At 45.0% G+C, this 22350-nt stretch overlaps 1 protein-coding gene across 1 annotated transcript in view; it reads left to right on the plus strand.

Annotated features, from left to right (window-relative positions):
* The first annotated feature begins 19633 nt into the window (after positions 1–19633).
* tspear (thrombospondin type laminin G domain and EAR repeats) overlaps positions 19634–22350 on the plus strand; it is a 55220-nt gene continuing 52503 nt past the window's right edge. The window contains exon 1 of the mRNA XM_033024444.1: positions 19634–19715. Within this exon, the coding sequence (XP_032880335.1) occupies positions 19634–19715 (82 nt within the window). The remainder of the gene's footprint in view (positions 19716–22350) is intronic.

Here is a 22350-nt window from a genome sequence, read left to right on the forward strand (position 1 = left end):
CCAGAAAAGCTCTTTATGTTGAATGGGGCTGGCTTTATGCTGCTGTGAAGTTCTGTTTGATGTTAACTTCCACAGACTTGTTTTCCCCAATCCCTCCCCATCACCCAATTTCATGAGCATTTTTACTGAAGTGTTTCATTCCCACTGAATGCAGTACAGATGTGCTATTGTACTGACCACACACACCGATCAGCAGTGCAGATCTCCTAGATTACCCAGATTAATTGTTCCGCCAATGCCTTTAATCTAAAAGAAAACTTTAGACGGCATTCTTCTAGGAAGATTTTGCATTCATAAATGGGAAGTATGTCAAGGTCAGAAAGGAAATGTTCCTCCACTTTGTCAACATCAATTCACTGATGATGAACAGATGACTTTGTGTTAAAACATCTGTCACAATCTCAGGATGTCTTGAAGCCCCTCACAATACATTTAGTAATATTAGAGAAATGCAGGAGCCTATCTATGGGCAGCAAGGTTCTGCAGCCAGCACTAGGATTATGAAAGATGACCCAGGGTACTCTCAGACATGTTATTCTTGGGCAAGCATTTCACACCATTTATTAAAAGGGCCATATGATTACTCAAAGCCCTCTGCATCACTCCACCAAAAAGAGTCACACAATCATATTATGTATATAACTGCAGACACAACAAAATCCTTTAAAATGTTCACAAAATAAAATGTCAGTGCAACAAAAACTAAACTTAGCTAACTTATTTATTTCATGGCAGTTTGATATGGCGCTCTCCCCTGACATACAAGCTAAGAGGGGTTGGATTTTTGTTGCCTTTGTCCAACTATCTGCCAATCAAGAACCTCACTCACATGTATCCACCTATCACTTGCCAGGCTTTGTCTTGTTCACTTTTCTTCCAGCTAGCCCCCTCCCAACACAATCAGTCTGAAGAAGGGTACTAACCCAAAACGTCACTTATTCTCCAGAGATGGTGCTTGATTCGCTGTTACTGCAGCAATTTGTATCTTTTTTTGTGTAAACCAGCATTTGCAGTTCCTTGTGTTTCCACATGCGTATATGACCTTTTTGGTTTCTCAGCCACAGCAAGGACTACTGATATGCACACAAGGATTGTAGGTGGCTGTAGAAAAATCCTAATGCGAGTAATTTGTAATGTGAAATATAGTTATTTTACTATAATAAAATGTCATATTCAGTGAACGAATTCAGTACAGGTCCTGAAGAGCCATAGAGTGGATGTCAGAGACCCAAGAGACCTCATGCTGATGTCTCTGAGGTAATCAGACTCTTCAGTGCTCTTCCCTGTACCATGGGAGAGCACTTAATGTTGTTAATTGTCGGATTCAGTGCCCTGTATTAAATTAATGGTCATACAGGTTGAGAGCAGGTATATCGTTGTTTCCTGTTTTTTCCCCTGCAGAGGTGGGCATTTATTCTGAGCCATTGCACTGCAGTAGATTGAGATCAATTGAAGCAGCTTTTTAAGCCACAATAGTGAAGAGGCAACGGTTTTGGTGCGGTGACATGGGGCAGTGGTTATAGTTATCGAGTCACACACATGGAAGCAGTCCAAGGGCTCACTGCACCCATGTCAGTCAAGTGCTTGTCTTACTAATCCCTGTCTATACTACTGAGCCCAGTGCTTCCTATGCCATGGTGTTTCAAGTGATTATCTAAATACTTCAAATATACTGAAGGTACCTACCCCTCTGGCACATTTCAACCATTCTCTGAATGAAAAAATACCCTCTATATCTCCTGTCCTTTAGTGAAACTGGTGCCCTCTGATTATAAAGACTCTGCTAAGCAGATAAGTTTCCCACTATATACACTCCTATGCCCCTCATAGTCTCCCCTCAGACATCTCCACTCAAACTGTAACCAACCCAGACTAACCAATCTCTCCACATGGCTGGAAGGCACCATCACATGCAATATCCTGCTGGATCTCCCATCCTGATCACATCCTTCCCATAGTGTGGCAACCAAAACTGTACACAGTATTCCAGCAGTGGCTTAACCAATGGTTTATGAAGTTGTACCGTATCCTTCCTGTTCTTATATTCTATGACATGGCAAATGAAGACAAGCATCCCATGTGCCCATTTCACCACCTTATCGACCTGTGCTGCCACCTTCAGGGATCTTTGGACTTGTACAACAAAGTCCCTCTGTTCCTCATAATCCCAGTCTGTCTGTTAGCCTTATTATTCCCCCAAAATGTAATATCTCCCATTTTTTTATTTAAGAATTCCATTGCAGACACAAAGAACTGCAGATGCTGGTTCACCAAAAAATACGTAAAGTGCTCGAGTAACTTAGTGGTTCAAGCAGCATCTCTGGAGTAAATGGGTAGACAACATTTCAGGTCTGGATCTTTCTTTAACCTGATTGTAGTGGGGCGGAGGTAGAAAGTTGGAAGAGAGGGGGGGCAGGACACAGTCCGGTGAGTGATAGGTGATGGGTGGGGGGGGTTGTTTGGCTGATGGTTAGACAAAGGCCAGAGATGAAAAGACCAAAAGTGTTAGATAAATAATTTCATTGTTCTATTTTTGGTAATATGACGATTAAACACTCTTGAATATCTAATCAACTCCTGTATCCTATGGCAATCGTCCTTACTATCAACAATATCACCCATTTTATGGGGTTATGTGTGAATTTACTAATCATACCTTGGGTATAGATGGGTGGCAGGAGAATGGGGCAGGAGAATGTGCATTTGAGAGCGAATAGGTGAAGAGATTGCAGTAAAATGTGGGGGAAATGCGACTGATAGAATTACTCTGAGTATCGGCATAGACCTGATGGACCAAATGGCCTATTTCTAAATAACGATAAAATATATTATGAATGAGGTCAGGATTTACAGGAGGAGTGGGAAAACAATACTCAAAAGACCACATCAATCTTGGTGGAAGCTTGTTTGTTAATTGCCATTCACTGCTTCATCATTCAATAGGATGGAGGCTGATGTGTGGCATCTGTGCCACTTCCCTACACCATCTCTCCTGGTACCCTTAATATCTAAAAATGTAGTGGTCTTTTCTGAGCACACTCAACGACTGAGCCAGTACTGCCCTCTTGGGTAGAGAATTTCAAAGAATCACTACTCTCTGGATGAAGACAATTCTTCTTATTTCTGTCCTGAATGCAGTCCCCTTATTGTGAGACTGACCGTGATTTTGGGCACAGGGGAAACATTAGCCCTACGTACACTTCTGTCAAAGCCTGTAAGAATTTTGTATGTTTCAATAAGATCTTCTCAAACTTTTCAATGTAAAAGTTTAATCACTCCTCATACAATTTCACCATCTCAGGAGTCCATCTGGTGAAACTTTGCTGCACTGCTTCCATCACAAGAATATCCTTCCTCAGACATGGTGCACTGACATAAACATAGTCTTCCAGCTGTAGTCTCATCATATATAATTGAAGCAAGACATCTCTACTCATGTACTAAAATCCTCTTACGAACTATGTATGAATGTTTTCTCAATGTTTCACATTCCGGGCACCGAGATCCCTCTGAATGCCAACACATTTTAATCCTTCACACCATTTAAAAAATATTCTACCTTTCTATTTTTTTGTGCAGAAATGAATGACCTCACCTTTCTCCACAAGGCCACCCTTGCCCATCCATTAAATCTGTTCATATCCCCTTGCAGCTACCCTGCAACTTCCTCACAGCCTACACTGCCACCTAGCTATGTATCATCATTAAACATGGATGGATCCTACTTGAACCCTCAACCCTTATCAATCTATTTGCAAATCATTGACACAGATTGCAAAAGGCTGATGTTCACGGCTTCCCAACCACCAAATTTAAGATGGCGGCGCTGGCTTAACAGCTGCGGCCCACCTGCAGTCCGTCTGGTTTTTTTCTTTCTTTTTGTTCCTTTGTCATGATTTAGTTAATTTTGTTTTATTAAGTTGTGTATGTGTGTGGGTGGGGTGGGAGAAACATGTTTTGGGCTCTTCCTTCGGCGGATGAAACTTGTTTCTGTCGTATTCCCCGTCCCCGTCTCCGTCTGCGCCGAGGCCTAATGGCGGAGCTGGTGGCCCCGAAGCTGTGGCGGCGGCAGCGGCAGCGGCAGCGGAGACCCGACTCGGCCTCGGAGCTGTGGCAGCGGCAGCGGCAGCGGAGACCCGACCCGGCCTCGGAGCTGTAGCGGCGGCAGCAGCGGCAGCGGAGACCCGACCTGGAGCTGTGGCGGCGGCAGCGGCAGCGGAGACCCGACTCGGGCCCGGAGCTGTAGCGGCGGCGGCGGCAGCGGCAGCGGAGACCCGACTCGGCCCCGGAACCGTGGCGGCGGCAGCGGAGACCCGACTCGGCCTCGGAGCTGTAGCTGCGGCAGCGACCACCCGCGGAGTTTGAACCGGCCCATTCGCGGAGCACGTTTGAGCCGCGGGATTTACCATCACCCGGTGGGGTCACAACATCTGGAGCCTGGATCGCCTCGGCGCAGAGGGAGAACAAAGAGGGAAGAGACAGAGACTTTAAGATTTTGCCTTCCACCACAGTGAGGAGGTGTTTGGTGAACTCACTGTGGTGGATGTTAAATTTGTGTTGATTGTGTGTTTTTGTCATTTTTAATTATATGTATGACTGCAGGAAAACGAAATTTCGTTCAGACCGAATCTAATCTAATCTAAATATCCTGATTATTTCTGCTTTCTGTTTACTGCCTACAATGCAGACCAATATATCACCCTTGATACAATGTGCCTTAATTTTGTTTAATGATTTCTAATTTTCACTCAAGACCACTAGGAAATCCAAATACACCACATCAACTTGTTCACCCTTTTCTATCCTCGTTATAACCTCAAAATATTTCAAGATAATTGCCAGATGAACTCCAGGTTTAAGAACAGCTTCTTCACACCAACCATGAGGCTCTTGAAAACGGGAACACCAACCACTATCTCAGCAACTATAATCTATTCTGGACTTTGGTCTGGTTGCACTATGGCTTCAGTTTTGCTCTATTTCGGACTGATTACCCAGCATTATTGATTATTAATATGTTGTATTTTTGATTTTTGTATGTTATCTGTTCTATTTGCTTTAATGGGCGTGTGAAGCTGCAGCAAGTAAGAATTTCATTGTTCCATTGAGAGTTTATGACAATTAAACACTCTTGATTCTTGACTCTTGAAACATGGTTTCCTTTTCAAAAACTCATGTTGTGTCTGGCCAATCATATTGTCAAATATCCAGTTTAGTTTTCTTAATAATCGTAGCAGGTATTTTCCCCATAACTGATGTTAATCTAACCGTTAAATGTTTTTCTTCTTCCTTAAATAGTGAGATTACTTTTGCTACCTTCCAATCTGTGGGATTCATTTCTAGAATCTACTGAATTTTAGAAGACAATAATCAGTGTGCATCTATTATCTCCGTAGCCACCTCTTTTAAAACCCAACAATAAAGTTTAGGATGTTTTAGCAATTTATTAATTTTCTGTTCCAATGGTATCACCATTACTACTTTCTTAATAATAATAATAATAAACTTTTGAAGCTTCTTATTCACCACAGATCTGTAATTCAACACAATTTCTTGTTCTACAAAGACTGGTACAAATATTTGTATAATTTCTCTGCCATTTTCTTATTCTCTGAAATAATTTCTCATGTCTCTATCCAAAAATGTACTAATCATTTCCTGTTTGTGTATCTATAGAAGATTTTACAGTCTATGTTTGTATCTTTTACCACACTAATTAAATTTCCTTTTCAATCTTGTAGCCCTCCTTTGCTGAGTTCTGGGATTGACCCAGTCAGGCTGAGAAAGATTACTTTTCACAATTGCGAGTGGGCAATAAATCTAATTTTGGATTTATCAATACATTAACAAAAGACAGAAACACATTTTCAGGCTTTGAGGCCTTTCATTCTGCCTAGAAAAAGTTCTCTTCTGTTATATATTTGTCATAAAATTGGAAGCAGATGGATAAAGAAGTTATTTAGAATTTCCCTCCAATTAAGAAACAGAGATCTTAAAGCAAAATTTTACATTGTGAATACAACCTTACAGCCTGCTTGGGACATATATTGAGATTCCTGTTTTTAATCATGTAATTTTGGAAAGTTGGGGTAAGTTATTCTGTGATGACATTGGAAGGTCAGTACAAGAATCCCTTTGTTCTCTGCTGAAGATCTAAACCAACACAAGTATCTCCCTGCATGCAATCCGTCCTTGCCATTCAATTCAATGGGAACCATCTGTCCTAAGTAGGTTAACTTTGTTCTTTCCTCTGCAGGAGACTGCTAAAAATAATTCCATTGTTCTTGTCAATGGGCCCCCTGATCTACATAAATTTGGTAGGTCATGCCTGTCTTATAATATAATTTGTCAAAGTCCATCCCTGAGTTGGTAAGAATATTAGAGAGTTAATATTCTACGTCCCAGATGGTAAGTCTACGGTTTCACTCTGATGTGTTTTGCTAAGGGCAGTCTTTAAAGGCGCAGATTGTTCATCAAGGCCAAAAGATTAGGGGGTAAATTCCTACTTTTGAGTTTTGTTTCATATGATTGGGCTTGTGGGGACTGGGAGGGATGTGAAAGGTTGGTGCTGATGATATCCAACATTTAACATTACTTCAATCTGAGATATTTTTCATATATCATATTTCCGATGACACAGAGGAGGATATTTGGCCGAAGAAGACCTCACTAGTTCACCAAGCAATCCCATTTGCCCAACAATTTTCTCTGTAACCTATTATTCCTAATCCCAGATGCTATCATCATCAAGAGCAAGTTGGGGTGGTTGATCGATTAATCTATCAACTCATACATAATAAAATAGGATTTGTGTAAATGGGAGCTTTATGGTTGGCGTGGAGTGCCTGATTTGTGTTGTATGATTCTATGACTCTGTGACTCCTGTAGTGGGAATGACTGCCACCATAAACACATCCAAACAAAAAATCCAGGAAACCTTTATAGAGTGCCTGCAATGTTTGCAGGACAGCCCAAAGTATTTTATAGTTGCTGGAGCAGTTTTTGAAGCGGGTAAAGTGTCAGGAATTAGTGCTCCAGAATATTCGACATTTACCATGTTACTCCAATCCTGATGACTCAGAAAGAGGCCATTTGGCCCATTAAGTCTATACTGGCTCATGCAGCAATCCCATTCCCTCAATAATGTGTAAAACAAAAACAATGTGAATAGAGCAAGCACCTGCAAACAGCAGCACATAAATAATATTTTGAAGATATAGTTTAAGGGATAAATACTGGTCAAGGCACAGTGAAAAATGTCATGAGATATTTTATGTCCCACTTTGCCCCAACCTGTTGTTTTGTTTCCCATATCGCTCGAGTGATCACCCTCAAAAACAACCTCATGTACTATGCAGAACCTTGTGACAGGACTTTTGACTCAGCGCCATGTCCACTATTTATGCTAAATATATGCAATGAGGTGAGTACAAATTACAGTTCAAATGTGTTCCTGAATCACAGTACTGACTAGTGTGGTTCTCAGTCCAGAATAAGTCAGGCACAGAAAGGGTAGAATGTAGAATGGACGGGTGAGGAAGGAGCGGGTATAAAACAGGATGAAGTATGATTGTGATGTGGAATGGGAGGGATGTGGAATAGATGTGTTGTCAAGTGGAATATGGTGTAGAATGGCAGGATGTGGATGAGTGTATTGAGGGTGGAGTGGAGTGGGCAGGACGTGCATTGGGTGTGGCATGAAATTGGTATGATGTACAACGATCCTCACATCTGTTATACTGTAGCTACTAGCAACTGCTAACACCCGCAAATAAACAACAGTGTACCCACTAACTGCAGATTTCCAAATGACATAATAATGAGCATTTTTTTAGACAGTTTTATGATATCAAGTGCACTGTCTTGTAGGGATGGCATAACATTCAATTGAACCCCACAATCTCCTCACTGCACCAGAAAATTTCCTCAGGCAATATGTTGATGGCCTCACAAGGGAGGAGGCAAATCTTGACCTAATCGAAGGGCATTGGGCAAGATAAAAGGTTGAAGTGTCAGTGGGTGAGTGTTTTGGTGCCAGCAACCACAGTTCTATTAGTTTTTAAATAGTTATAAATAATGATAGAGCTTGTCCACGTCAAAGTTCTAAAATGAGGCAAGGCCTCGATTGACGGCATAAGACAGGAGATTGCAAAAGTCGATTCTAGTAGGTTGTTTGCGGGAAAAGGGACATTTGGAAATTGAGATGTTTTTAAAAGTACGATAGTGAGAATTCGCAGTGCATTCAACAAGTATTCAGACCTCTTCACTTTTTCATCATTTTGTTACATTACAGCCTTATTCTAAAATGGATTAAAAAAAATAATTCCCATCAATCTACACATAAAACCCCATAATAAAAAAGCGAAAACGGGTGTTTAGAGATTTTTGCAATAATTAAAAGTAAATAACTGAAATATCACATTTACATAAGTATTCAGACCCATTACTCAGTACTTTATTGAGGCACCTTTGGCAGCGATTACAGCACTACACGCTTGGCACACCTGTATTTGACAATACGGGGAGAAAAGATGAGGTACGAAAGTAAGCTAGCCAAGAATATAAAGCAGGATAGTAAAAGCTTCTTTAGGTATGTGAAGAGGAAAAAAATAGTTAAGGCCAAAGTTGGTCCCTTGAGGACCGAAAAAGGTGAATTTATTATGGGGAACAAGGAAATGGCAGATGAGTTGAACAGGTACTTTGGATCTGTCTTCCCTAAGGAAGACATAAACAATCTTCCTGATGTAGTAGTGGCCAGAGGATCTGGGGTGACGGAGGAACTGAAGGAAATCCATATTAGGCAGGAAATGGTGTTGGATAGACTGATGGGACTGAAGGTTGATAAATCCCCAGGGCCTGATGGTCTGCATCCCAGGGTACTTAAGGAAGTGGCTCTAGAAATCGTGGATGCATTGGTGATAATTTTCCAATGTTCTATAGACTCAGGATCAGTTCCTGTGGATTGGAGGGTATCTAATGTTATCCCACTTCTTAAGAAAGGCGGGAGAGAAAAAACGGGGAATTATAGACCAGTTAGCCTGACATCGGTGGTGGGGAAGATGCTGGAGTCAATTATAAAAGATGAGATAGCCGCACATTTGGATAGCAGTAACAGGATCGGTCCGAGTCAGCATGGATTTACGAAGGGGAAATCATGCTTGACTAATCTTCTGGAAATTTTTGAAAATGTAACTCGGAAAATGGACAAGGGAGAGCCAGTGGATGTAGTGTACCTGGACTTTCAGAAAGCATTTGATAAGGTTCCACATAGGAGATTAGTGGGAAAAATTAGGGCACATGGTATTGGGGGTAGAGTGCTGACATGGATAGAGAAGTGGTTGGCAGGCAGGAAACAATGAGTAGGGATTAACGGGTCCCTTTCAGAATGGCAGGCAGTGACTAGTGGGGTACCGCAAGGCTCGGTGCTGGGACCGCAGCTATTTACAATATACATCAATGATTTGGATGAAGGGATTCAAAGTAACATTAGCAAATTTGCAGATGACACAAAGCTGGGTGGCAGTGTGAACTGTGAGGAGGATGCTATGAGAATGCAGGGTGACTTGGACAGGTTGGGGGAGTGGGCAGATGCATTGCGGATGAAGTTTAATGCGGATAAATGTGAGGTTATCCACTTTGGTAGCACTTTTACTATCTAAATGGCGTCAAGTTGGGAAAAGGGGAAGTACAACGGGATCTGGGGGTCCTTGTACATCAGTCTATGAAAGTAAGCATGCAGGTACAGCAGGCAGTGAAGAAAGAGAATGGCATGTTGGCCTTTATACAAGAGGAATCGAATATTGGAGCAAAGACGTCCTTCTGCAGTTGTACAGGGCCCTAGTGAGACCACACCTGGAGTATTGTGTGCAGTTTTGGTCCCCTAATTTGAGGAAGGACATTCTTGCTATTGAGGGAGTGCAGCGTAGGTTTACAAGGTTAATTCCTGGGATGGTGGGACTGTCACATGCTGAGAGAATGGAGCAGCTGGGCTTGGACACTCTGGAGTTTAGAAGGATGATAGGGGATCTCATTGAAACATATAAGGTTGTTAAGGGCTTGGACACACTAGAGGCAGTAAACATGTTCCCGATGTTGGGGGAGTCCAGAACCAGGGTCCACAGTTTAAGAATAAGGATAGAATTTAGAACGGAGACTAGGAAACACTTTTTCTCACAGAGAGTGGTGAGTCTGTGGAATTCTCTGCCTCAGGTGGAGGCAGGTTCTCTGGATGCTTTCAAGAGAGACCTAGATAGGGCTCTTAAAAATAGCGAAGTCAGGGGATATGGGGAGAAGTCAGGAACGGGGTATTGATTGTGGATGATCAGCCATGATCACATTGAATGGCGGTGCTGGCTCGAAGGGCCAAATGGCCTGCTCCTGCACCTAATGTCTATTGGGGTAATTTCTCCCATTCCTCTCTGCAGATCCTCGCAAGCTCTGTCAGGTTGGATGGGGAGCGTCGATGCACAGCTATTTTTAGATCCCTCCAGAGATATTCGATCGGGTTCAAGTCCGGGATCAGGCTGGGCCACTCAAGGACATTCTCAGACTTGTCACAAAACCACTCCTGCATTGTCTTGGCTGTGTGCTTAGGATCATTGTCCTGGAAGGTGAACTTCTGCCCCAGTCTGAGGTCCTGAACGCAGGTTTTCATCAAGGGGGGAAAGGGGGGGGGGGAGGGGGGGAGAGAGAAGGGGGGAGAGAGAGGAGGGGGAGAGAGATGTGGAGGAGAGAGGGGGGGGGGTAAAGGGTAGGGGGAGAGGAGGGAGGGGGGGAGAGAGGAGCGGGGAGACAGGAGGGGGGAGAGAGGAGGGGGGAGAGAGGAGGGGAAGAGAGGAGGGGGATAGAGAGGAAGGGGATAGAGAGGAAGGGGCAGTGGGGGAAAGGGAGGGAGTGGAGGTGGAGCAGAGGAGGGGAGGGAGAGAGGAGGAGGGGGTAGAGAGGGGGGGTAGGGAGGGGAGGGGGGAGAGAAGAGGGGGAGAGAGGAGGGGGATAGAGAGGAGGGGGAGGGTGGGGAAAGGGAGGGGGAGCAGAGGAGGGGAGGGAAGGGGGAGAGAGGAGGGGGAGAGAGGAGGTGGGTAGCGACAGGGCTGCCAACATTGGTGAGAGTTGGGAGTGAAAAATTGCGAGAGACCAAGCCCGAGCGAACGTAGCGACCAATGGGGGCGGGAGGGGGCAACCCTCCTCCCATTGGTACGGAGCTTTTGCATTTTTCAGCTTGAAATTGTGCAATCTGTAGCGAGTCTTTTACTTACACTTGAATGCAATATTTATGCTTTAAATGGGATTAGCTATGAATAACGTTAGGCTAAATTACATTCCTAATTACATTCAACAGTAGATCAACAGGTGCAGCACATGAATGATCTTAGTGTATTCATGTCTGGAAATCAGATTATAATCAAGCACTTGGCCCATGTTGACCAACCTGGGTCTCACTGCACACCTGGTACTGACTCCAGTTGCATACCTTCTCTCATTCCTGACCCTGAGTCCAGCCTTACACCTGGCCCTCTATTCTACCTTGATCATAGCTGCTTACCTGCTTAGGTTCCCAGTGCTGAACACTCCCATTGTCCCAGCTTTGACTGCACACCTTGTACTATTCCAGACCTTGACTCTGGATGCACACTTGGCCTTGCTCCTAGCCCCTCTGCACTGACAATATATCTGGCCCACACATAAAGCCCCATATCTGACCCCCTGGACTGAACCTATTACGTTCAGGTCCACAGATGCTTATCTAATGCGGTAATCTTTTATGGGGCACTTCATGGACCAAATTTTGTATAACAAAATTTGCTACATCCATTGGCTTCCTTCAGATTCAGATTCAATTTTAATTGTCATTGTCAGTGTACAATACAGAGACAACGTAATGCATTTAGCATCTCCCTGGAAGAGTGACATAGCAAATGATTTGAATAAATAATAATAAGTGTCCGGGGGGGGGGGGGGGGTGATTGGCAGTCACCGAGGTACGTTGTTGAGTAGATTGACAGCCGCCGGGAAGAAGCTGTTCCTGGACCTGCTGGCTTCAGGCAACGGAGAGACCTGTAGCGCCTCCCGGATGGTAGGAGGGTAAACAGTCCATGGTTGGGGTGAGAGCAGTCCTTAGCGATGCTGAGCGCCCTCCGCAGACAACGCTTGCTTTGGCAGACTCAATGGAGGGGAGTGAGGAACCGGTGATGCGTTGGGCAATTTTCACCACCCTCTGCAATGCCTTCCGGTCGGAGACAGAGCAGTTGCCATACCATACTGTGATGCAGTTGGTAAGGATGCTCTCGATGGTGCAGCGGTAGAAGTTCACCAGGATCTGAGGAGACAGATGGACCTTCTTCAGTCTCCTCAGGAAGAAGAGACGCTGGTGAGCCTTCTTGATCAGAGTTGAGGTGTTGTGGGTCCAAGAGAGGTCATCGGAGATGTTGACTCCCAGGAACCTGAAGCTAGAAACACGTTCCACCTCCGTCCCGTTAATGTGGATGGGGGTGTGCGTGCCGCCCCTGGACTTCCTGAAGTCTACAATGAGCTCCTTGGTCTTCTTGGAGTTAAGGGCCAGGTTGTTGTCAGCGCACCATGCTGCTAAGTGCTGGACCTCCTCCCTATAGGCCGACTCATCGTTGTTGCTGATGAGGCCAATCACTGTTGTATCATCTGCATACTTGATGATGGTGTTAGTACCATGTGCAGTCATAGGTGAAGAGGGAGTAGAGGAGGGGGCTCAGCACACAGCCCTGTGGAACACCGGTGTTCAGGGTGAGGGTTGAAGAGGTGTGCTTGTCTAACCTAACAGACTGGGGTCTGTTGGTTAGAAAGTCCAGTATCCAGTTGCAGAGGGAGGGGTCGATGCCCAGGTTACCGAGTTTGGTGATCAGTTTTGATGGTATAATGGTGTTGAATGCTGAGCTGTAATCGATGAACAGCATTCTTACGTAAGTGTCTCTGTTGTCGAGGTGGGAGAGAGGCGGAGTGAAGTGCCGTTGAGATGGCATCCTCTGTACTCCTGTTCTTGCGGTAGGCAAACTGATATGGATCCAGTGTGGGGGGTAGGCAGCTTTTGAGGTGTGCCAGGACCAGCCCCTCGAAGCACTTGGTGATGATGGGGGTAAGTGCAACTGGGCGGAAGTCGTTGAGGCTTGCCGCAGTGGAGTGTTTTGGCACTGGAACGATGGAGGTGGTTTTAAGGCACGTGGGGACAACTGCTTGGGCAAGTGACAGGTTGAAGATGTCAGTCCAGACGTCTGTCAGCTGCGCAGCACAGGCCCTGAGCACGCACCCGGGGATGCCGTCAGGGCCAGCAGCTTTACGTGCATTAGTCCTACTCAGTGCCACGTACACGTCGTAGGGGGTGAGTGTGAGGGGTTGGTGATCGGCAGGTAGCACAGCCTTGATGGCTGTCTCTAGATTGTCCCTGTCGAAGCGGCCATAGAAGTGATTAAGCTCCTCAAGGAAGGAGGCGTCGCTGGATGTGGGGGTGGTGTTGGAGGGTCTGTAGTCCGTGATGGCCTGGATGCCTTGCCACATGCGTCGAGGGTCGGAGTTGTTGTTGAAGTGCTCCTCAATCTTGAGCTTATGGCAGTGCTTGGCCTTCTTGATGCCCCTCTTCAGGTTAGCCCTGAAGCTCAGGATTGAGCTTGTTATCTAACATGATAGTTACTTTGTCAAAGAAGTCATTAATTGGTTGAACACAATTTCTCATCCATAAAATTATACTCACTCAGCTGTATAAGTATTCTGTTACCATTTCCTTAATTTTCCTAACAAACTGGCCTGAAGTCATTTTCACCCCCAATATGTTCAGTATTTTGCTGTCTTCCTCACAGCTGGGACTTTTCCGAAATGCAAAGTCTAATAACAATATATATTTAAGCAATAATATTCTATTTAATATGATCTTGAGAGTACATAATATTTTCTGTAGTATTCATAACATAACAATGATAAAAAAAGATCTTTGTTTTGATTGCACCTACCAACATGCATAGATTATTATATTACAGTTAATATGTACTGAGGGCAAATTTTTGTTCCAATGCTCCCCATTCCCAATTACTTTTACATTGAAGTGATTGAAATCCAAGTGAAGTTTAAATGGCATGCATTGCATTATGTGGTTGGTTGGAGTCAGTATCAGCACAATTACCTTATTAAACTTTGAATCTTCAGATGTCCTTGTTCAAGCTGAAACTAAAGACAAATAATAACCTCCTCACACATTCCCCTGCAAGTATCTCTGTCACTTCTTTAAAATATTTGTTTTGAAATTCTCGTTGATCACAGAATTTCTCACGACAGAGCGTGAGAAATTCTGTGATCAGCGTGAGAGCGTGAGAATTAGGTGAAATGTGTGAATGTCACGCTCAATGCGTGAGAGTTGGCAGCTCTGGTAGAGAGGAGGGGGGAGGGAGGAGAGGGGAGAGGGGGGGAGAGGTGGAGGAGGGGAGAGGAGTAGGGGTTGCCGGGCGAGCGAGTGGGTGGCAAAAAGAGAGACGCCGGGGAGAGAGAGAGAGAGAGAGAGAGCTCCAGTACAGGGGCCGACTCTAGTACAAAGCTCGGCAGCTCTCGGGAGTTCTCGGGAAAGCCGAACCGAGGCGCTGGCATGAGTTGTGCGTCAACCTCGGAAGTGCTTAGAAGGTCTCGGGAGTTCTCGGGAATCCCGAGCCGAGGCACAAGCGTGCGTCGTGCGCCGACCTTGGAAGCGCTCGGATGCTCTCGGGAAAGCCGAGCCGAGACTGGAGTGTGTGTCGTGCGTCGACCAAAGCTCTTGGCAGCTCTCGGGAGTTCTCGGGAAAGCCGAGTCGAGACCCTAGCGTGCGTCGACCTCGGAAGCGCTCTGAAGCTCTCAGAATTTGGAAGCCCTCGGGATCTGCAGAACAGGGCCCACTTGCTCGTTCATTCTGCGCCTTTTGAAGAACGGGGGTGGGGGGGGGGGGGGGGGGGGGGGTTAACGTAACTCGCAGTGCATGCAAAAACAGTGCCCAGCAGGCTACGCTTTGAAAACTCTGCGTAGCTGGCCGCGAGGAGCAGAGCCATTGTGACGTCATCCAGCTCGTTAGATTTTAAAAAGATCTCAGATTGGTGAACAATTTGAAGAAATAACTCAAGAAATAATGAAGCAAATTTTCAGATGAGGCGATTTTCGAGATCATGAGGTAAATCTCTACCGGAATATGTAAACATGTCACCGTTAGCGCGTCAGGTTTTCGAGGGGATGTGAAATCTGTGTTTCTATGTTTCTATGAATCACAGAAAAACACACAAATCCACACACAAATACATCCACATCCAAGATCAGAGTTTTATAAGTATATAGATAGCAAAGGATCTGAATACTTATGTAAATGTGATTTCTTTTTAATTACTTTGCAAACATTTCTAACAACTGTTTTTGCTTTTTTATTATGAGGTATTGTGTGTAGATTGATGATTAAAAAAAAAGAATTTAATCCATTTTAGAATAAGGCTGTAACTTTACAAAATGTGGAAAAAGTGAAGTCAGGGACAGTATAAAAATAAAATAGAAATACAACATAGCATAAATGAGCGGGAAGCCAGAGGATTGGGTAACGTTTAAAGAGCAACAGAAGATAACTAAAAATGGAATACGGGGAGAAAAGATGAGAAGGTAAGCTAGCCAAGAATGTAAAGGAGGATAGTAAAAGCTTCTTTAGGTATATGAAGAGGAAAAAAATAGTTAAGACCAAAGTTGGACCCTTGAAGACCCTGAAAGGGGTGAATTTATTATGGGGAACAAGGAAATGGCAGATGAGTTGAACAGGTACTTTGGCTCCGTCTTCAGTAAGGAGGACACAAACGATCTTCCTGATGTACTAGTGACCAGAGGATCTGGGGTGACGGAGGAACTGAAGGAAATCCACATTAGGCAGGAATTGGTGTTGGGTAGACTGATGGGACTGAAGGCTGATAAACCCCCAGGGCCTGATGGTCTGCATCCCAGACTTCTTAAGGAAGTGGATCTAGAAATCATGGACGCATTGGCGATAACTTTCCAATGTTCTATAGAAACAGGATCAGTTCCTGTGGATTGGAGGGTAGCTAATGTAATCCCACTTTTTAAGAAAGGTGGGAGAGAGAAAACAGAGAATTATGAACCAGTTAGCCTGACATCAGTGGTAGGGAAGATGCTGGAGTCTATTATAAAAGATGAAATAGCGGCACATTTGGATAGCAGTAACAGGATCGGTCCGAGTCAGCATGGATTTACGAAGGGGAAATCAAGCTTGACTAATCTTCTGGAATTTTTTGAGGATGTAAGCAGGAAAATGGACAAGGGAGAGCCAGTGGATGTAGTGTACCTGGACTTTCAGAAAGCATTTGATAAGGTCCCACATAGGAGACTGATGGGAAAAATTAGGGCACATGGTATTGGGGGTAGAGTGCTGACATGGATAGAAAATAGGTTGGCAGACAGGAAACAAAGAGTAGGGATTCATGGGTCCCTTTCAGTATGGCAGGCAGTGGCCAGTACTGCAAGGGGTACCGCAAGGCTCGGTGCTGGGACTGCAGCTATTTACAATATATATTAATGATTTAGATGAAGGGATTACGTAACATTAGCATATTTGCAGATGACACAAAGCAGGTGGCAGTGTGAACTGTGAGGATGATGCTATGAGAATGCAGGGTGACTTGGGCAGGTTGGGTGAGTGGGCAGTGGATGGCAGATGCAGTTTAATGTGGATAAATGTGAGATTATTCACTTTGGTAGCAAAAACAGGCAGGCAGATTATTATCTACATGGTGTCAAGTTGGGAAAAGGGGAAGCACACCAGTATCTGGGGGTCCTTGTTCATCGGTCAATGAAAGTAGGCATGCAGGTACACCAGGCAGTGAAGAAAGCGAATTGCATGTTGGCCTTCATAACAAGAGTAGAGGAGCAAAGAGGTCCTTCTGCAGTTGTACAGAGCCCTAGTGAGACCACACCTGGAGTATTGTGTGCAGTTTTGGTCTCCAAATTTAAGGAAGGACATTCTTGCTATTAAGGGAGTGCAGTGTAGGTTCACAAGTTTAATTCCCGGGATGGCGGGTCTGTCATATGCTGAGAGTATGGAGCGGCTGGGCTTGTATACTCTGGAATTTAGAAGGATGAGAGGATATCTTTTTGAAACATATAAGATTATTCAGGGTTTGGACATGCTAGAGGCAGGAAACATGTTCCCGATGTTGGGGGAGTCCAGAACCAGGGGCCACCGTTTAAGAATAAGGGGTAAGTCATTTAGAACGGAGATGAGGATACATTTTTTTCACACACAGAGTTGTGAGTCTGTGGAATTCTCTGCCGGTTCTCTGGATACTTTCAAGAGAGAGCTAGGTACGACTCTTAAAGATAGTGGAGCCAGGGTTTATGGGGAGAAGGCAGGAACGGGGTACTGATTGTGGATGATCAGTCATGATCACATTGAATGGTGGTGCTGGCTCGAAGGGCCGAATTGGTTTCACAAGTAGATAGGGTGGTGAAGAAAGCTTTGACAAGTTGGTCTTCATCAGTCAGGGAATGGCTGCCTCGCCAACAGTCTGTCTGTCCCTTTCTTCTTCGTTGTTTTTTTAGTATGTGTTAAATGTATGTTTTTAGTGTTCTTTAGCTTTTTTTATGGGGGCGTTGGGGGAGTGGTTTGGGGGAAACTTTTTCAAATCTCTTACCTCGATGGAAATGTGATTATTTTCTGTATCGTATCTCCTTCCGCACTGCGGCCTGACATCGAGGAGTTGGCGGCCTTTGCTGGAGACCGACTTCGAGAGCTCCGACTTCGGGAGCCTTTGCCAGGGATCGACCTCTGAGCTCTGCCGCGGGAGCCTGCGGACTTTAACATCATGGACCTCGTGGTCTCTGGTAGACCGACTTCGGGAACTCCAAGCCACTTTGACCGCTCCGACACGGGAGCATCGACTGATCCGACGCGGGAGCTTCGATCGCCCCAATGCAGGAGTTTCGATCACCCCGATGCAGGAGTTTCGATCGCCCCGACGCGGGGGCTTCGACCGCTGACTGCGGGAGCTTCGATTGCCCTGATTGCTGGAGAAAAATGAGGAAAGAAGATTAGCGAGGAATGTGGGGAATCCGCTGTGGTGGATGTTTATGTTAACTTTTATGAAGTGTGTCTTGCTGCTTTTTTAGTATAGCTGTATGGTAATTCGCATATCACTGTACCTTAATTGGTACACGTGACAATAAAAGACCTTTGAACCCTTCAAAATATAGAAGTTGAGATGTTATGTTACAGTTATACAAGCCCATATTTGGAATATTGTGTTCAGTTATAGTCACCCTGTCATAGGAAAGATGCCATTAAGCTGGAAAAGGTGCAGAGAGATTTATGAGGATGTTGTCAGAAATGGAGGGCCTGAGCAAGAGGGAGAGATTGGGCAAGGTAGGACTTTATTTCTTGGAGTACAGAAGACTGAGGGGTGATTTTCCTGGGGTGTATAAGACCATAAAGGAAAAGATAAGGTGAATTCACAGAGGCTTTTAAAAAAATCAAGGTAAGGGAATCAAAAAGGGCTGAGAGGGCTAAACGCGAGCAAAATGGACTAGCGTAGATAGAGCATGGACAAGATGAGCCCAAGGGCTCGTTTCCGTGCTGCATGACTCTATGAGACTCTGACCACAGTGAATGCAGTACATTCAACAATATGCAGAGTTTTATAAAGGAAGTTAAAAAAAACTGTTCCCACCGGCGGGTGGGCCCATCACCATTGATTGATGATAACTTGTAGGAACAATATGATTTTTATGTAATACAGCGATCAGTAGTGGAAGTGGATATATATTTGGAAATAATCGCTGTTGGTCAATGAGTGAGTCTCACTGCGTAGCTCATTCTGTGTCTTCGCATGCATTATTGGACTGGCAAGCCCTTTCACCGGGAACTGTGTGTGCTGCTAAACAACGTTAGACGTGAAGTTTCGGGTGAAGGGAAAGACGCGACGTTGTTTTGTTATTTCATCCTCTTGAGCTTTCGCCGGTGCTACATTTTGAACCCAAGTGAAGTGGGGGGCTCCCGGTCGCCCGTGGTGGTCACTCACTGAGCGTGTAGATGCGGGACGGGAGGAGTTTGTAAACACGGAGACAAGGGGATTGATTCCTCTGCCGCTCGGTGACTGGGCGCTGGCAGCAGTCTGGAGGTGAAGCTCTCTTGCTCACAGGGACTGCGGGAGGGACGGGAACCCCGCACAACGCCCCGACAAGGAACTGCTTCAGCCTGAGGGTCATTGAACATCGCTGATGTCACTGCAGGAAGGACGGGGCGCCCCGCGTCTCACTCCACCCGCCGGGATTCCCAGCTGAAGGAGCAGCTGACAGCAGCCCAGCACAAGTATCGCTCACTCTCCCGAGCCGCGCCAGTCTCCAGGTGAAGCAGACGCAGGGTCGTCACCCTCTCATCGCCCCTTCTGCCAACCCGGGGACAGAGATGGTCGCTGGGTCAAGCAGAGAGGCGTCCCGGGCAGTGGGGATGTCCGGGCAGGAGTCGTGAGCGCCGACAGCCCTCGCCTGTGATGAAGGAGGCGAGGGGGTGCTGCCTGAACAGCCGAGGGGTTTCGGAAGGAGATGGTCGGGGGGATCGGAGCGTTGGAGAGGAGGGCTCCTGTTTATGGATGTGATTGAGGGGTCCTGATGTCTACCTACTTGATGATCTGTGCGATCCTGCACTTGGGAGTGGAAGTCAGTCTGGCCGTTAGGCACGGACCGTGCACAGGTGAGCACCCAGGGGCCAGGGGTGTGGACACGGGGACACTGACGGGCAAGAGGTCCCGTCAAGTGACAGGTGGCAACTGGTCAGCACTATGAGAATTATGGCGGGTGAGAATTATGACCACAATCAGCGAGGACTGGGCAACGTTCAGTTCTGTGAGAATAGACACAATGTGTAGAAAGGAAATTCAGATGCTGGTTTACACCGAAGATAGACAACGAGCACGGACCCGAAACGTCCTGTCTATTTCCCCCCCTTACTCAAGATACCAATATCTACAGTCTCTTGTGTGGCCGTCTGCAGTGAGGAGTGTATCGGGTGATAATGAGGCGGTTGGTTTCCTGAGGTCTGGCGAGGCAATGAAGAAACCGCAGACTCTCCGCACACAGGCACACTGTTAGCTCATTTAGGTTACTACGTTATTTTTCAGCTGCTGCGCTCCTTCCTCGCTTGCTCGGGGCCCCCAACATCCCCGTCCCATCACAAATCCTCCCCTTTCACTTTGAATGGTCTTAAGTAGGAGATTCCTCGGAGACAGCAGCTCACCCTTCAATCATCTTCTCTGGGCAATCTCCAGTGACAGCGCTCAAAATGGAGCGTGAGTTTAAGAGGGTCTGGTTTCAGGCGTGTGAATGATGTGCTAGTCCTAACGTGTCCAGCTGAATATCTAGGACCACGATGCCAGGATTGCACTCTGGGAGAAGATGCTGATGGAAGTATTCTTGTCCATTTCAGTGAAGGTGGAGGATCTCATGGACATACCTTTGGTGGTATTTTTTCTAGTCCTTTGAGATGCCTGTAGTAGGTAGTCCAACTCTTAGAAGTATAATGGACAGCAGGGATAAATGGTACCCAGCAACATTAATGTACAATCTACAATATATAGTGTAACAGGCAGAATGAGTCTGTTGGGTGAGCATGTAACAACAAAACAACAACTGTGAGTATACAGTAGAGGCACAAGGAACTGCATATGCTGGAATCTTGAGCAACATACAAAGTGTTGGAGGAACTCAATGGGTTAGGCAACATCTGTGGAGGGTATAGACAGACAGCTGACGTGTTGGGTCAGTACAGTGTTCAGTATGACAGGTTAGAGTGGGTCAATAGAATCAGGGAGAATGCAACAGAACACTCTGAAACAAGGCAAAACACAGCATAGCGCGCGGGAATTGGGAAATATTTCAGACAGTTGAGAATAAGGCAATAAAATGTTTACCAAGTGGTCTTGGGATGAATTGTGCTGGAAGAGGTGGCAGTCTCTCGGCACTTGTTTGTACCAGGTCAGGGGATAGAGGCTTTACCCCATCTGGCAGACTGGGGAAACCCCAGTTGCAGCTCTCGCAATGTGCCAACCAATACATTGGTAACACCTTTTAAACATCTCTGCCAAAATCAAATAAAAACGTTAAAAAATGGTAAATAATTAAAACATTATTAGGTTTGATCAAATAAAATAAAAAATTATCTCAAAATGACTTAATTTTACAATCTGTCAATTCTGTTTGGAAGTGAGGATCAAACAATTTACTGCATTACAGGTGAGAATGAGACAAGGCAGAATGAATGCTGGTGAAAGCCAGATAATTTTATTGTGTGGCAGGTGAAAATGAAAGAATAGTTCAGACAGGTAAGAAGAGACAACACACAAAGTGTGTCCAAGTGAGGAGGAGAAAATAATACTGTGGTGTGAGAATGTGAATGAACAGTCTGTGAAAGGAGGGAATAAGACAGTACGCACTGTGGCAGGTAAAAGGAAATAACATTTATACAACAGATGAGAATATTACTGACCATACATAATGTAAGAGATGAGAATGAAAGAAATGCAGTGAACTTGGTGAGGACACAACAGTTACAGAAAGAATGGGTGACAAAGGAATTTATATAGCTGTTCTCATATCTATGACTCATTTTGCTATATAGTCAATGAAGCACTTTTGGAAATGTGGTCTTTGTTGTGTCACTGACATAACATCAGGAGTAGAGCAGCCAGTTTATGCACAGTTAGCTCTCATAAACACCTTAGTGATAATGAGCTAATAAACCATTTTCTTAATCCAAATCTTGTTTGCGGATTGCGCACCCCCCTGCTGTTCTTTGAAACTGTGCAATGAAACCTTTAAATTTACCCGAGAGAGCTGGTTTGAAGTTTCATCCAAAAAATGAAAGCCCTGAACCTGCTGGCAGGTTGCAGCTAGTCAATCAGTCAGTTTGTTCCACTGATGGACTCTGCATGGGATCCCACAGTGAAGCATGAACTGCCCTGGCTTTTCTACCAGGCAAACTGCTCCAGGATCCTGTCAGACTAAACATGGAAAAGCATTCACAAGATCATTCATTTTGATGCAGATTTTGCATGTGCCATAAAAAGAAATAAATATATTTTATGAACGTGTGTTTGCAGGAATGTTTATACATTTTTAATAATGTTTTTATTATTTTATGATTTAAATTAATATAATTTAAAAGTGTTAATCGCTTATTTCATTCTTAATCTGCTTTGGAACATTGGGCGTATTCAGAAACGTTATAGGAAGTTGATGACTTCTACAGCTGAGGGTCTGCTTTGCCTTATAGTGAAGATCTTTCCAAGAGTTTCAAGGAGTCTGAATTCCACAGACTTGATTATATCATT

The sequence above is a fragment of the Amblyraja radiata genome, chromosome 7 (genome assembly GCF_010909765.2).
Source record: "Amblyraja radiata isolate CabotCenter1 chromosome 7, sAmbRad1.1.pri, whole genome shotgun sequence".
Lineage (NCBI taxonomy): Eukaryota > Metazoa > Chordata > Chondrichthyes > Rajiformes > Rajidae > Amblyraja > Amblyraja radiata.